General features: G+C 47.6%; 1 protein-coding gene across 4 annotated transcripts in view; it reads left to right on the forward strand.

Annotated features, from left to right (window-relative positions):
* TEX10 (testis expressed 10) overlaps nt 1-13,197 on the forward strand; it is a 1,039,320-nt gene that overhangs the window by 206,721 nt on the left and 819,402 nt on the right. For 3 of the 4 annotated variants that reach the window (XM_075314985.1, XM_075314986.1, XM_075314988.1), the window contains exon 4: nt 9,443-9,552. The exons of the other annotated variant lie outside the window; for it this stretch is intronic. In XM_075314985.1, the coding sequence (XP_075171100.1) occupies nt 9,443-9,552 (110 nt within the window). The remainder of the gene's footprint in view (nt 1-9,442; nt 9,553-13,197) is intronic. 4 annotated transcript variants of the gene reach the window in all.

The raw sequence follows: 13,197 nt of genomic DNA on the forward strand, positions 1-13,197 counted from the left end.
AATCGGGAGCAGCGGCGGGGACAGCGGCGAGCGTGGCGGCGAGGACAGCGGTGGATCGAGCGTGGCGGTGGGGACAGCGGTGGATCGGGAGCGGCGGGGACAGCGGTGGATCGGGAGCAGCGGCGGGGACAGCGGTGGATCGGGAGCGGCGGCGGGGACAGCGGTGGATCGAGCGTGGCGGCGGGGACAGCGGTGGATCGGGAGCGGGGACAGTGGCGAGCGTGGCGGCGGGGACAGCGGTAAATCGAGCGTGGCGGCGGGGACAGCGGTGGATCGGGAGCAGCGGCGGGGCTGGCGGGGCGATCGGAGACAGCGGCGGGGCTGGCGGTGGCGATCGGACCCGCGGCGGGGCTGGCGGTGGCGGGCGGGGCGATCGGAGACAGCGGCGGTGGCGGGCGGGGCGATCGGAGACAGGGGCGAGCGGCGGGGCTGGCAGGGCGATCGGGGACAGGGGCGAGCAGCGGGGGCAGCAACTTACCGATGGGCACCCGCAGAGCTTCGGCTTCCAGGGATGGTCACAGGCCCCAGATCCACATGGATTGGAGAGACCGGTCACAAGACCGGTCTCTCCAATCAGAGCTGGGGGCGGGTGAAGCACCGATCACCCAGCTCCAGCCAATGGCCAGTGCTACAGCAGCACTGATCAGGGCTGGATTTCAATGTTCCAGCCATTTTCAATGGCTGGAACATTACAGGGACTGTAATTGGCTGAGCGGCGTTTGTCAGCCAATCACAGCCTCTGTAGGTTCGGGGAGGAGGCACCACCCCTCCTGAGGTCAGGCAGAGGTCCCCTCCTTCCCGAATCTACCGCTTAATTAAAGAAATTGGACTCCCCGGGGCTGCGATTTCGCCATGACGTACTGGGTACGTCATGGGTCGTTTAGCACCATGTCACCGTGACGTACCCAGTACGTCAAAGGTCGTTAAGGGGTTAAGGAAAAAACTGGCTTTGTCCTTAAGGGGTTAAGGGAATAAAAATTCAGTTTGAAAATTGCAAAATTTTCAACATATTCATAAAATTTTCGATTTTTCACAAATAAAACCAAAAAATATCGGCCTAAATTTTCCACTATCATGAAGTACAGTTCCTGATGTATGTAAAGCGCTGTGGAATGTGTTAGCGCTATATAAAAATAAAGATTAGATTTGATTTGAAGTACAGAATCACTGGGCTCTATTGAAGCATTTATTAATTCATAAAGTGACACTAGTTGGATTTCTAAAATTTAACCTGGCCATTAGGGACAACATTGGCTTTGTCCTTAAAGGCTAAAGGGAATCTGTCAATAGGTTTTGGCCACCTGCTCTGAGAGCAACATAATGTAGGGGCAGAGATCCTGATTCCAGCTATGTCAATTACTGGGCTTCTTAGTGTAGTTTTGACAATCTACTGCTGATTAATCAGTTATTTTATCATTAGAGGACTACTTGGCATTTTGCAAGGTAGTTCTGTATATTTATGGGCCCTGTATAAATGTGGCGCCCTGGACTAGCCAGGTAGCCACATGAATAACACTCACACCCCCACCCCCGGGCAGAAACACCAGAGTCAGACACAAAATCCTTGTTGCCTCCCTCCAGGGGCTGATGTCCACACCAGGTGGGGTGGAGCCAGGCGGTTGGCCCCACCCACTGAGGAGTTCACAGGCCTGGAGGCGGGAAAAGGAAGCAATTGAGTTGTGGCAGTGAAAGTAAGAGGAGCTACTGCTGGTGTCTGGGAGGGATCCCAGGCACTGACAGCAAGGTTGGCAAACGGTGGTGGCCGTCTGCAGGAGTGGTGGAACGACGCGGAACTGTAGGACAAGGGTCGGGCGGTGGCCCGCCGGTACCGAACCGGGGAGCGAAGTGAAGCCAGCACACACAGGCAGGGCCTGCGGACTCCGACCAGGCTTGGAGCCGCCGACAAATGTCAAATCCGTTAGTGACCGGAACCCCAGGGGTTTCCTAACAACCAAAGACCCGTTAGAAGGCAACCGTCCGCACCAGGGGATATACAGCTATCGCCAGAAGCTAGAGATCCAAGGGCCAGCGCCTGCGGGCAAAACGGGCTCCTGTGGCACCTATACGCCGGGGAGCGGGCTACGATTGGGAAGCCATCAGAGCCAAAACACTACACAGGTGCAGGGAAAGACAGCCGCCATCACTTGTCCGGGGAGAGACGCTGCGGCCGGCTGCGGGACCCGTCCATCCAGCCGTTTGGTTTACCGGAGACTTTGTGTATCGATTGCTGAGTGAGTGCGCCGGTGCCGTTCGGCACCGCGCCGCTCTGTCCCAGCAACCCTGCCACCTCACCAACCCTGCCTCCCCGTCACCTCACCGGGCCCCGGGACCACCAACCCCTACCCACGGAGGGGGAGAACAACATCCCAGCTGCTCCCTAACACCGCTCCCAGGATCTCCGTCACCAGCAGCGGTGGTGCCCATCTTCACCACAACCCGTGGGTGGCGTCACGGACTCAATCCCCAAACAAAAACTATCCCCTTTCCACTCACGGGCGAGGAGCGCCGCTCGAGTCCCCGGATCCGGCCCACCGCTCGAGCCACCGAGCAGCAGCAGTGCCGGACCCGAGCGTTTTAGTGCGAGCGCAGTGCCCCGCCGCCCGCGACATAAATGCTCAAAATGACATCAAACAGCTCAGTAAGTGATACATCACTGGAATCGGGGTCTCTGTCTCTACATGATGCTGCTCTCAAATGAGGTAGCAAAAACCTGGTGACAGGTTCGCTTTAAGCATTCCAGAGTTATTGTCACATAGTGACACTGGTCAGAATTGAAAAGTTTGGCTCTGTCAGGATGGTGAAAATAGGTTTGCTGAAGTTAAATAGTAGCTTATTTTGAAAGCAATATGTAAAGTTTAATTTTGAATTTGCATGTAACTTGTTCAGGAACCTTTTGCTGGTAATGAGATAATTACTGTATGATCTCAAGTGTAAAATGTTCAAGGTGCAGCTTCCCCAGATATGTGGGAATGATGAAGTGATCTTCACGGACCAAAGAAGAAAATACAATCAAACTCCTCTCGTCCATATCTTCCTAAAACCATCAAAAATAACCAAAATATCGAGTTCTCAGCATATAAATTACAGTTCAACCCTCTGTATTCAGCAGGTACTGATATCATTGGTACCTGTATTCTCTTGATTATGCATTACACCTTCTGCTCGCTTATAAGGCTTTGTTCATAGGCTCTGAGTATTTCCCAATGTCTCTCTATAGGTACTTTAACAGTTGCGTTGTGCGGCATCCGTCACAATGCGTTGTGTGACGCATGTGACTGATGCGTTCTAAATAGTGTGATAATAAAGGCAACAGATTCCTGTGAAATAACGTGTTGTATTCTTGGTTTTCTTTAGCCGAGAGAGCCCCTATCATCACTGCACACATGCAGGCACTACCGTTCCCATCATCACCGCACACATGCAGGCACTACTGCCCCCATCATCACCACACACACCTGCACTGCTGCCCCCATCATTACCACACACACCGGCACTATCTGAGTTACATCACCGCTGACAGCGCAAATCACTTCAGTTTCTGTGTGGAGCTGACAGAGAGCGGCGGTGTCCTATGGCCGCTTTTGTCAACTTCCGATGTAGCAGAGCTGAAAGCGTCGTGGGACCTCGTGTGGATTACGTCGGACCTAGAGGGTTTTTTGGGGATTAATAAAGTGGTGAAAGAGGGGGATTTTTTTCTTTTATTTCAAATAAAGGATTTTTCGTTGTTTCTGTTTATTTACTTTCACTACAGATTAATCATGGGGCGTGTCTCATAGACACCTTCCATGATTAACCTAGGACTTAGTGGCAGCTATGGGCTGCCATTAACTCCTTATTACCCTGATTGCCACCGCACCAGGGCAATTCGGGATGAACCGGGTAGAGTCACGAGACTGTCGCATCTAATGGATGCGGCAATTCCGGGCGGCTGCTGGCTGATATTTTTAGGCTGGAGGGCTCCCTATAACGTGATGCTCCCCATCCTGAGAGTACCAGCATTCAGCCGTGTGGCTTTATCTTGGTTGGTATCAAAATTGGGGGGGACCGCACACAGTTTTTTGTTTTTTTTTTTTAAATTTATTTATTGTACTGAACGATATAAACCTGCCCACCGGTGGCTGTGATTGGTTCTAGTGAGACAGCTGTCACTCAACATGGGGGCGCGTGACTGCAACCAATCACAGGCACCGGTGGGCGAGGGAAGCAGTGACTACCAGAGCTTTGTGACGGCTGTGCAGCGCAGCGCCGGTGATCGGTCAGTGTGAGAGGGAGAGACCGTCTGACAGGGAGAGAGAGACCGACAGAGAGAGACCAGTAGTTCTTTAAACGATTTTAGAACGTTCTGCTGGACGTGTTGAGCATGCTCAGTAGAACGTGACTGAATCCTGCATTGGAATCTGTCGCCAAACGCATGGCGATGGGAATCCAGCATCATAGACATTCATTATGCCTTCTAACAGATCTCGACGGAATCCTGCCGAGTGCGTTTTTTTACACAAAAATAAAATGTTACATTGCGCGATCCTTCCGCTTGACAGTCACTGACAAAACGACTGATGCACCACGGGGCGGATGGAACGCAAGACCATCTGTTGCAATCCGCCCTTAATTGAAGCCTATGAGGAATAAACTGATTTCTGCAACGGTTTCTGTAATTCCACAAGGCGGCGGATTGCAACAGATGCCACACAACGCAAATGTGAAAGTACCCTATGATCTACGCAACTGTATAGGAAAGCCCGATGCAACCAACTTCTTGTCAGGTGATCGGTGGCTTATTGCTACAGTTGTAGCATTTGCTGTTACACAGAAAATGTGTTGTTGAACAAAATGTAACAATAAACGTACCCAAATATCTTGTACAGTATTTGTTTAGATAATATATATGCAGCTACATTCACAGATTGATGTGCATTTTAGTGAAAAATTGACCATTTTTCTTTTTTCAACTCTATTGCCTCTGTGTGGCATTTTCTTAAACATTGTGTTTCAAAGTCAATAAAAAAAAACAGTTGGAAGTCACATGTTAGAGTTTATCACTAGGTAATAGATCCACAAGATACAGATGCAAAACGGAGGCCTTCTCATTTGCATCATGTCACTGATTCCCATTGATTTAGGGTTGAGTGTAGGTGGTTCTGAATTCCATGTATCTTACACTTGGATCAGGAATTCAAATGGATGCAGTAGCGTTAATAGCACGCCATGCAGCCATGATGGGACTAGTGAGTGGAGGGGGTAGTGCATGGGCAGGCCCTCTCCTCCCATCTCCCAGATCCCACCCCCCTTCTCTCTACCTGGTATTACTTTCAACTGTATCTGCATCCTGGATGCAGATATAGTTGAAAGCAATGATGGGACAGGGAACTGTCTGCTATCTCCATCTGTCTCCCTGTCCATCTGAACTCTGACGTCTCAGCGCAGTGGGCACGAAAACGTCAATATGCAATCCTCGCTCTGCAGAGCTTCAGACCACATATTGCAGGGATTGGAACCGCTGGGGAACGAGGAGAGGTGAGTATATTTTTATTTATTTTAACTCAAATGAGGCCCATTATAATATTTGCAAGTTTATGTGGAGGCCAGTACACTATTTTGAAGGCTATATGTTGGCCATCGTACTGTTTGGATAGCTATATGATGAGCATTACACTATTTTGAGGGGGCTATATAATGAGCATGACACTATTTTGAGGGCTTTTTTGGAAACATACTGTTTAGAGGGCCATTTTACTACGTGGGGACCTTTTTTCTTATTGGGGTCCATTTTATTTATTGTTTTGAGGGCTATGTGGGGTGCCATACTGTATTGAGAAATTAGTGGGGGGCCATTGTATTGCTTGTTGAGCGGTGTACGAGCAACTATACAATGTGGAGGATTTTGTTGTTACCATCATACTGTGTGGAAGGTTGTGTTTGGGCAATGGTACTGTATGGAGGATTCATGATACTGTATGGAATGCCATTTGTGTTGGGGGGGTGGTACTGTATGAAGAATTCATGATACTCTATGGAGGGCCATTTTACTGTATGAATGGTGGTGTCAGGGCCATCATAGTGTGATTGGGTCACTGTGGGGTATCCTACTTTACGATAGTCGGAGGTACTGTGGGCTCATCAAACTGCGTGTGGAAGGCACTGTGTAGGAATTCCCTGTGGAGGTGCTATAGTGTGTCTGAGGGGGCAATTTTGTTGGCTTTGGACTTTATGGGGCCATGAAAGGGGTTTCTTAAGGCACTAAGGGGCTTCAGTGAAAGGAAATTTTTTTTAGGGCTGCACATTTGTGAGATATTCTTTTATTATTTTATATGAACTGCGCTAAATATTATTATTTTTTTTTTCTTTTGTAGGGTGGTGGTCGGGAGGGTCCAATTAGGATTTCTGCTATGGTGCACCATAGTTCCTATGTATGCCTCTGCATGGATGTATAAGTAGATCTATTTTTTTTCTTGTAGATTTTCAGAAATCTGCAAGGATATCCTGATGGCAGCAAAGTCTGAGAATTCTGAAGTGCTGTGCACACATTCAGGATTTTTTCCTTGTAGAAAAAAATCTGCAGAATGTAAATTCTTTGTGTTTTTCAGCATCTTTGTTGAAAAATAAAAAAACATATTGCGTAAAAAAAAGTGCATTGTTTTTTTTTTTCCAGAACATGTATATTTGGCTGCAGATTGTCTGCAACAGCCTAAGGGTATGTGCGCACTAGGCGTTTTTTTCACGCTGCGTTTTTATGTGCGTTTTTGTCTCAAAAAACGCACCCGCGGCTAAAAAACGCGGCAAAAACGCATGCGTTTTTGCCGCGATTTGGTGCGTTTTTTGCTGCGTTTTTGCTCACTGCGTTTTTAATCAGTGCACAATGCCATTAAAGATTGTTGATGAAAAAAAAAAAAAAAGGTCTGATGTCATTTCCTTCTTCAAAATGTTCATTGTATGCAGGAGAGCAGACAGCAGCTGCAGAACTACAAGGCTCAGCATCCTCCATTCACTAGTGTATGCAGGAGAGCAGACAGCAGCTGCAGAACTACAAGGCTCAGCATCTTCCATCCAGAACTGTATGCAGTTTTTTGCCCAAAAAGAAAAAAAAAATGACATGGGCTTCGCCATATTTTTGTATGCTAGCCGGGTACAGCAGGCAGGTACGGGCTGCCCCCAACCCCCAGCTGCCTATTTGTACCCGGCTGGGAACCAAAAATATAGAGAAGCCCTTTTTTTTAATTATTTCATGAATTTCATGAAATAATTAAAAAAAAAAAAAAAAATGACGTGGGCTTCGCCTAATTTTTTGAGTCCAGCCGGGTACAACTAGGCAGCTGGAGATTGGAATCCACAGTGCAGGGTGCCCAAGATTTCTGGGCACCCCCACTGCGAATTGCAGTCCGCAGCCACCCCAGAAAATGGCGCTTTCATAGAAGCGCCATCTTCTGGCGCTGTATCCAACTCTTCCAGCTGCCCTGAAGCCGGGTGGCTAGCTGGGTAATAATGGAGTTAGGGCTAGCTGTATATTATCAGCTAGCCCTAAGCCCGAAATTCATGGTGTCACGCCAATATTAGACATGGCCACCATGAATTTCTAGTAATGATAAAAAAAAAAAAAAACACACAGAAAAATATTTTTATTAGAAATAAAACACAACACAATTAGTGACTCCATCTTTATTGAAATAAAGAACCCCCCTCCGCAGTAATCCTGGGTCAGGGTCCCGCGCCGTCCAATCCGGATCCAATATCATCTGATCGGTTTGCTGGAAGGCAAAGCGATCTGATGATGTGTCGGGATCAAGTGCCTGAATCCCATCACACATCAGCTGATTGTATAAAAGCCGATTATACAATCAGCAGATGCATCAGTAGAAAAAAAAAAATAATACTCACTTATGTGCTGTGCTGATTACCGGCAGCTCCTGCAGCGATCGATTGGACAGGAGTCTGATCCCGTCCGATCGCTGCAGGAGCTGCCGGTAATCAGCTGATGAAGTCCCCTGACAGCAGGATCAGCTGATAGCCGGCCGGGCGCGAAAAAGCCGGAGAGACTACGATCAGCTGATGCGTCAGGTGACTGCATCAGGTGATCCACCGCCAGGTCCTGCAAGCAAGGTCCTGCCCCGGGGAGACTGCACACAGCCAGAGCGGCGGTACCGGGAGGAGATGGGAGCGGGCATGGCACCGGGACCCTGCAGACAGGTGAGTATATATGACATTTTTTTTTTTTTCTACTGTTCACTTTGGTTTTCGCCGCTGCCTCCACCTCTCGCCCAGACATGGCGCCGCACGGAGCTGACATGCACAGGACGGGAGGTGGACGCAGCAGTGACGGTACCGGGAGGATTCATGCTTCTGTGTTTACCAACAGAAGGAATCCTCTTCCTGTACACGTCACTGTAGTACCCACCCCTTGCGTTTATAGCTGCGTTTTTAGTCATAGAAACGCGGCTATATGCGTTTTTCATTGCGTTTTTAACATCTCATTGAATTCAATGAGTGAAAAACGCAGTGGAAAACGCAGAAATAATTGACATGCTGCGTTTTTGTGGTCACCACAAAAACACAGCTAAAAAAAAACGCTGTGTGCGGACAGCACTTATGAAAACCCATTGACATTGCTGGGGAAGCACTGTCGCTGCGTTTTCAGCACAAAAACGCGGTAAAAAACGCCGCTAAAAACGCGGCAAAAACGCCTAGTGCGCACATACCCTAAAGGCCCCGTCACACACACAGATAAATCTTTGGCAGATCTGTGGTTGCAGTGAAATCATGGACATACTGTTCCATTTGTAAACAGCCACAAACCTGGCACTGATTGTCCACAATTTCACTGCAACCACAGATCTGACGCAGATTTATCTTTATATCTATTATATGTGTGTGACAGGGCCTTAAGGCTGTGTGCGCATGTGTGCCTTTTTCATGCCTTTACGCTGCGTTTTGCACTGCAGCGTAAACACATGCGTTCTGCGTCCCCAGCAAAGTCTGTGACTTGTGCAAATTCCATCCGCACGTTGCGTTTCAGAACGCAGCGATTCGCATGCTGAAATTTTTTGCCAAAACGCTGCGTTCTAAAAAGCAACATGTCACTTCTTTTGTGTGTTTTGGATGCTTTTCCCACTGTCTATGGCAGAGCAAGCATCCAGAATGCATGAATTCTGCATTCACAATGCATCCAAAACACAACTTTTCGGCTGCATTTTGAATCGCACATGCAGTGACAAAACGCTGCAGAATAAGGGACAACCAGAACGCAGACGTGCGCACATGGCCTTACAGTTCTGTGTGCTGAGAATATATCTGAGAGCACAAATGTCACATAGATGTGTGAATGCATTCTAAAGTGAATCAGACTTGCTGCTATCCATTTTTCTTGATTATGTAAAAATAACTGCTTTCTTTTTATTTGCTGTTTTAATATATTGTTCACTTACATTTGCATGTGTTTTTTATGCCATAGGATGATTGGCTTAGGAAAAATTATCTTAAAGATTTCAAGCATCATTTTATGAAGCATTTTCCATACACCATAAATGATCCTTTACAACAGAGGAATAAAGTGAAGAAAGGGTAATTACTGAGAAATAAACAATTTGTACACTCAATGATATTTAGGAAAGTTATCTATATGTGATGTTACTGTTTATTGAATTTCAGAAATATGTAATTGTACTATATGGTGACACCTTTACAAATTTAATGTACAGTACAGACCAAAAGTTTGGACACACCTAATTCAAAGAGTTTTCTTTATTTTCATGACTGAAAATTGTAGATTCACATTGGAGGCATCAAAACTATGAATTAACACATGTGGAATGAAATACCGTATTTTTCGGACTATAAGACGCACCGGACCATAAGACGCACCCTGGTTTTAGAGAAGGAAAATAAAATTTTAAGCAAAAAATGTGGTCATGACACACTGTTATGGGGCGAGGATCTGCTGCTGACACTGTTATGGGGGTAATGTCCCCAAATTCTCTACTAAGGTACCCATCCTGGTAATGATCCTTCTGCCTTGTGTATATATGTCCCTCATCCTGGTATAGCCCCATCTTGCTACATACTGCCTGTGACGAGACAGACTTTTTCAATGTGTGTCGTGGGTTAAATTTCTTACATTAGCCAGATGTATTGTTCTTCTGTGTGTTAACTCATGTTTGCTAAACTATTGTTTCTCCAGACCCTTCCGAGCAATTATTGTAATGTAGTTGTGTATTACTAATCTAATGTAAATGACCTCAGTGGCCATTGTCTAGTCTGTGCATTGCAGACTACATGTATATCCTCAGTCTTTCTATCCACATCAGTTAAATGAACATTGTCCATGCAGCCTGAAATTCATCCAATAAGAGAAGCAATCTTGTACAACCAATCCGATAAGGGCACAGTATATCCGAAGGGAAGGCGATGGCTATAAAAAGGACTTCTTTAAGTAACCAGTTGTTGATGAATGCTGATGGATGCAGTCTAAGCTCTTAGGAGCTGGCTAGGGGATCATAACCAGGATACCTTGTGGACTCGGTCTAGGGACTTTGGCTCCAACTAGAGGATCACTTGGCTACATGGCTTCAATCTAGGGACTCTGATTCCGATTGGAGACCATAACCACAGTCTAGGAATTTCGACTCCGGCTGTCAGGATTATATCATCATACCAGAGACTACTTAAGGAAGAAACCCAGGTTGGGACAATTTGGTCACCTGGCTACAGACTTTGCAGACCTCAGACAGCTTCCTAAATCTGGGGTTATTCCTTTCTCGGTGGGTGCCCGCCGAAAGCGGGGTGCTGCTGGATTGGAGTAAATAGCCCTGGAAGCTCTAAGGCACGGACATTCTAATCCCTTGTGAGCCAGCGGAAGGGTGAGAGACTGTTGCCTGTTACATTTGTGTCTTTTGCTGGTTGTGTTATGTGCCGTTAATTGATTGGGGATCCAATAAAATCTTAATATTGTGATTCCCTCACCCTGGGTTGTCTGAGTAGTGTTACGCCCACGGTTAAGGAGGTTGTGCGTTCAGTTGGGATGAGCCCTGAGCCATGCTGTCTTTCTAAAGGCGGCCGGGCCAGTGGACGAGAGCACCCACTGAGCCCCCTGTCTCCACAATTGGTGGAAGCAGAGGGATAGTACTCAGCCTGGTTTACCCAGGGGAGCTGCAGAGGACTGGTGTTGGCGGACTCCGTCCAGGAATCAACAACCAGGGAGGCACATAAGCATACCCAGCAGGCCATAGGGGAGGCATTCAGGTTTCGGACGCTGCCATGTCCAACCCCACTAGCTCAGCCAAGGGAGAAGTACCGGAGAGGAGTTACGACCGCAGCAGTAAATGGATGCTACAGGATCTGTGCCAGATGCAAAAGATTGACTACAGGAACGCTGACACTCGGTCGGACTTGATCCAGAAATTAGTCATTTGGGATGCCGAGGACGATTAGGATCCCAACTATGTTGACCCAGAGGATTTAAACTATGTGCCACATCATGGATCTAGTGACAATCGGGAATCAATTTGGTCCAAATGGCCCAAGCCACAGCGTTGTTGGCTGCATTGGGGCCTAAATCCTCAAGAGAAGAGAGGGCTTGTGTTCTGGAATATGTTTATGGGGTTCCAGCTGCCGTACTGCTAACACCAGCCGCTCGAGAAGGATGGTCCCGCTACCCAGCAGAAGCTGCACCAAAACAAAGGTCTACAAACAAGGCCTGTGACTTGCCCAATCTATGGCGCTGTTATACATGTGGACGCTTTGGACATATCGATAAAGATTGTCTCCAAAACCGAGGCCCCAGGCTTGGAGCCCATCTGCCAGCTCAGCCGGTCAAGGTCTGTGACATACAGAGCCAGCGACTACGAGACACTGGTTCCTCCATTACCCTGGTAAGCTCAGTTATTGTTTCCCCAGAAGACCATTTACCAGATTCCCAATTATTAATCTCCCTGGCTGAGGGCCAGCGCTCGGACATCCCTCTGGCTTGTTGGACCTAAGGACCGACCAGGGAGAGGTCGAGGTGGAGCTTATGGACAGCCTCCCCACGCCTGGTATTTTGGGGACCAACCAGGAAGTGATCGATGTGGGGCTTGTGAACAGCCTCCCCATACCTGTCATTGTGGAGACTGACCAGAGCAAGGCTGATGTGGAGCTTATGAACAGCATCCCCACACCTGTTATTTTGGTGTGTGACCAGGAAGAGGTCCATATGGAGCTTATGGACAGCCTCCCCACACCTGTTATTTCGGGGACTAACCAGGAGGAAATTGAAGTGGGATTCATGGATGGCCCCACCAAGCCTGTTGTTTCGGATACCACCCAGAGGGAAGTGGAAGTAGGGCTTGCGGATTACCTGCTCACACCAGTCATTTTGGAGAATGACCTAGGACAAGGACTATCCAGCCAGTTTGTTACCGCCATCACCCGCAGCCAAGCCAAACACCATCCTTGTGCAGGTGTTTCTACCAACCCATCCGAGGGGAACCCTCCTCCTCAATCTTCAGCCTCCTCCTCAGATCCAACGAATGTGAGTACCTCAGACCCAACTGTGGCCATTGACTGGGGGGAGATAGATCGTAAGGAATTCAGGGAAGCCCAACTCATGGACCCCACCTTAGTGCTTGTCTGCAATATGGCTGCTCAACCTGGGGGAGGTGTATAGATGCGAGCCTCTGTTGCTGACCTCACCATTAAAAAGGACAATGCCGTCTAGAGGAGAAGGGTGATAAGAGGCCTACCACGTCTGGCCGTCCCATCAACAACAAACCTCGTCAAGATTCAGCCATTTTCCCATCTGGCTAATTAAAAAGTAGGAGGAATGTGACAGACTTTTTCAATGTGTGTCGTGGCTTAAATTTCTTACATTAGCCAGACTTATTGTTCTTCTGTGTGTTAACTCATGTTTGCTAAACTATTGTTTCTCCAGACCCTTCCGAGCAATCATTGTAATGTAGTTGTGTATTGCTAATCTAATTTAAATGACCTCAGTGGCCATTGTCTAGACTGTGCATTGCAGACTACAGGTATATCCTCAGTCTTTCTATCCACATCATTTAAATGAACATTATCCATGCAGCCTGAAATTCATCCAATAAGAGAAGCAACCTTGTACAACCAATCCGATAATGGCGCAGTATATTCGAAGGGAAGGCGATGGCTATAAAAAGGGACTTCTTTAAGTCACCAGTTGTTGATGAATGCTGATGGATCCAGTCTAAGCTCTTAGGA

The sequence above is a fragment of the Anomaloglossus baeobatrachus genome, chromosome 6 (genome assembly GCF_048569485.1).
Source record: "Anomaloglossus baeobatrachus isolate aAnoBae1 chromosome 6, aAnoBae1.hap1, whole genome shotgun sequence".
NCBI lineage: Eukaryota > Metazoa > Chordata > Amphibia > Anura > Aromobatidae > Anomaloglossus > Anomaloglossus baeobatrachus.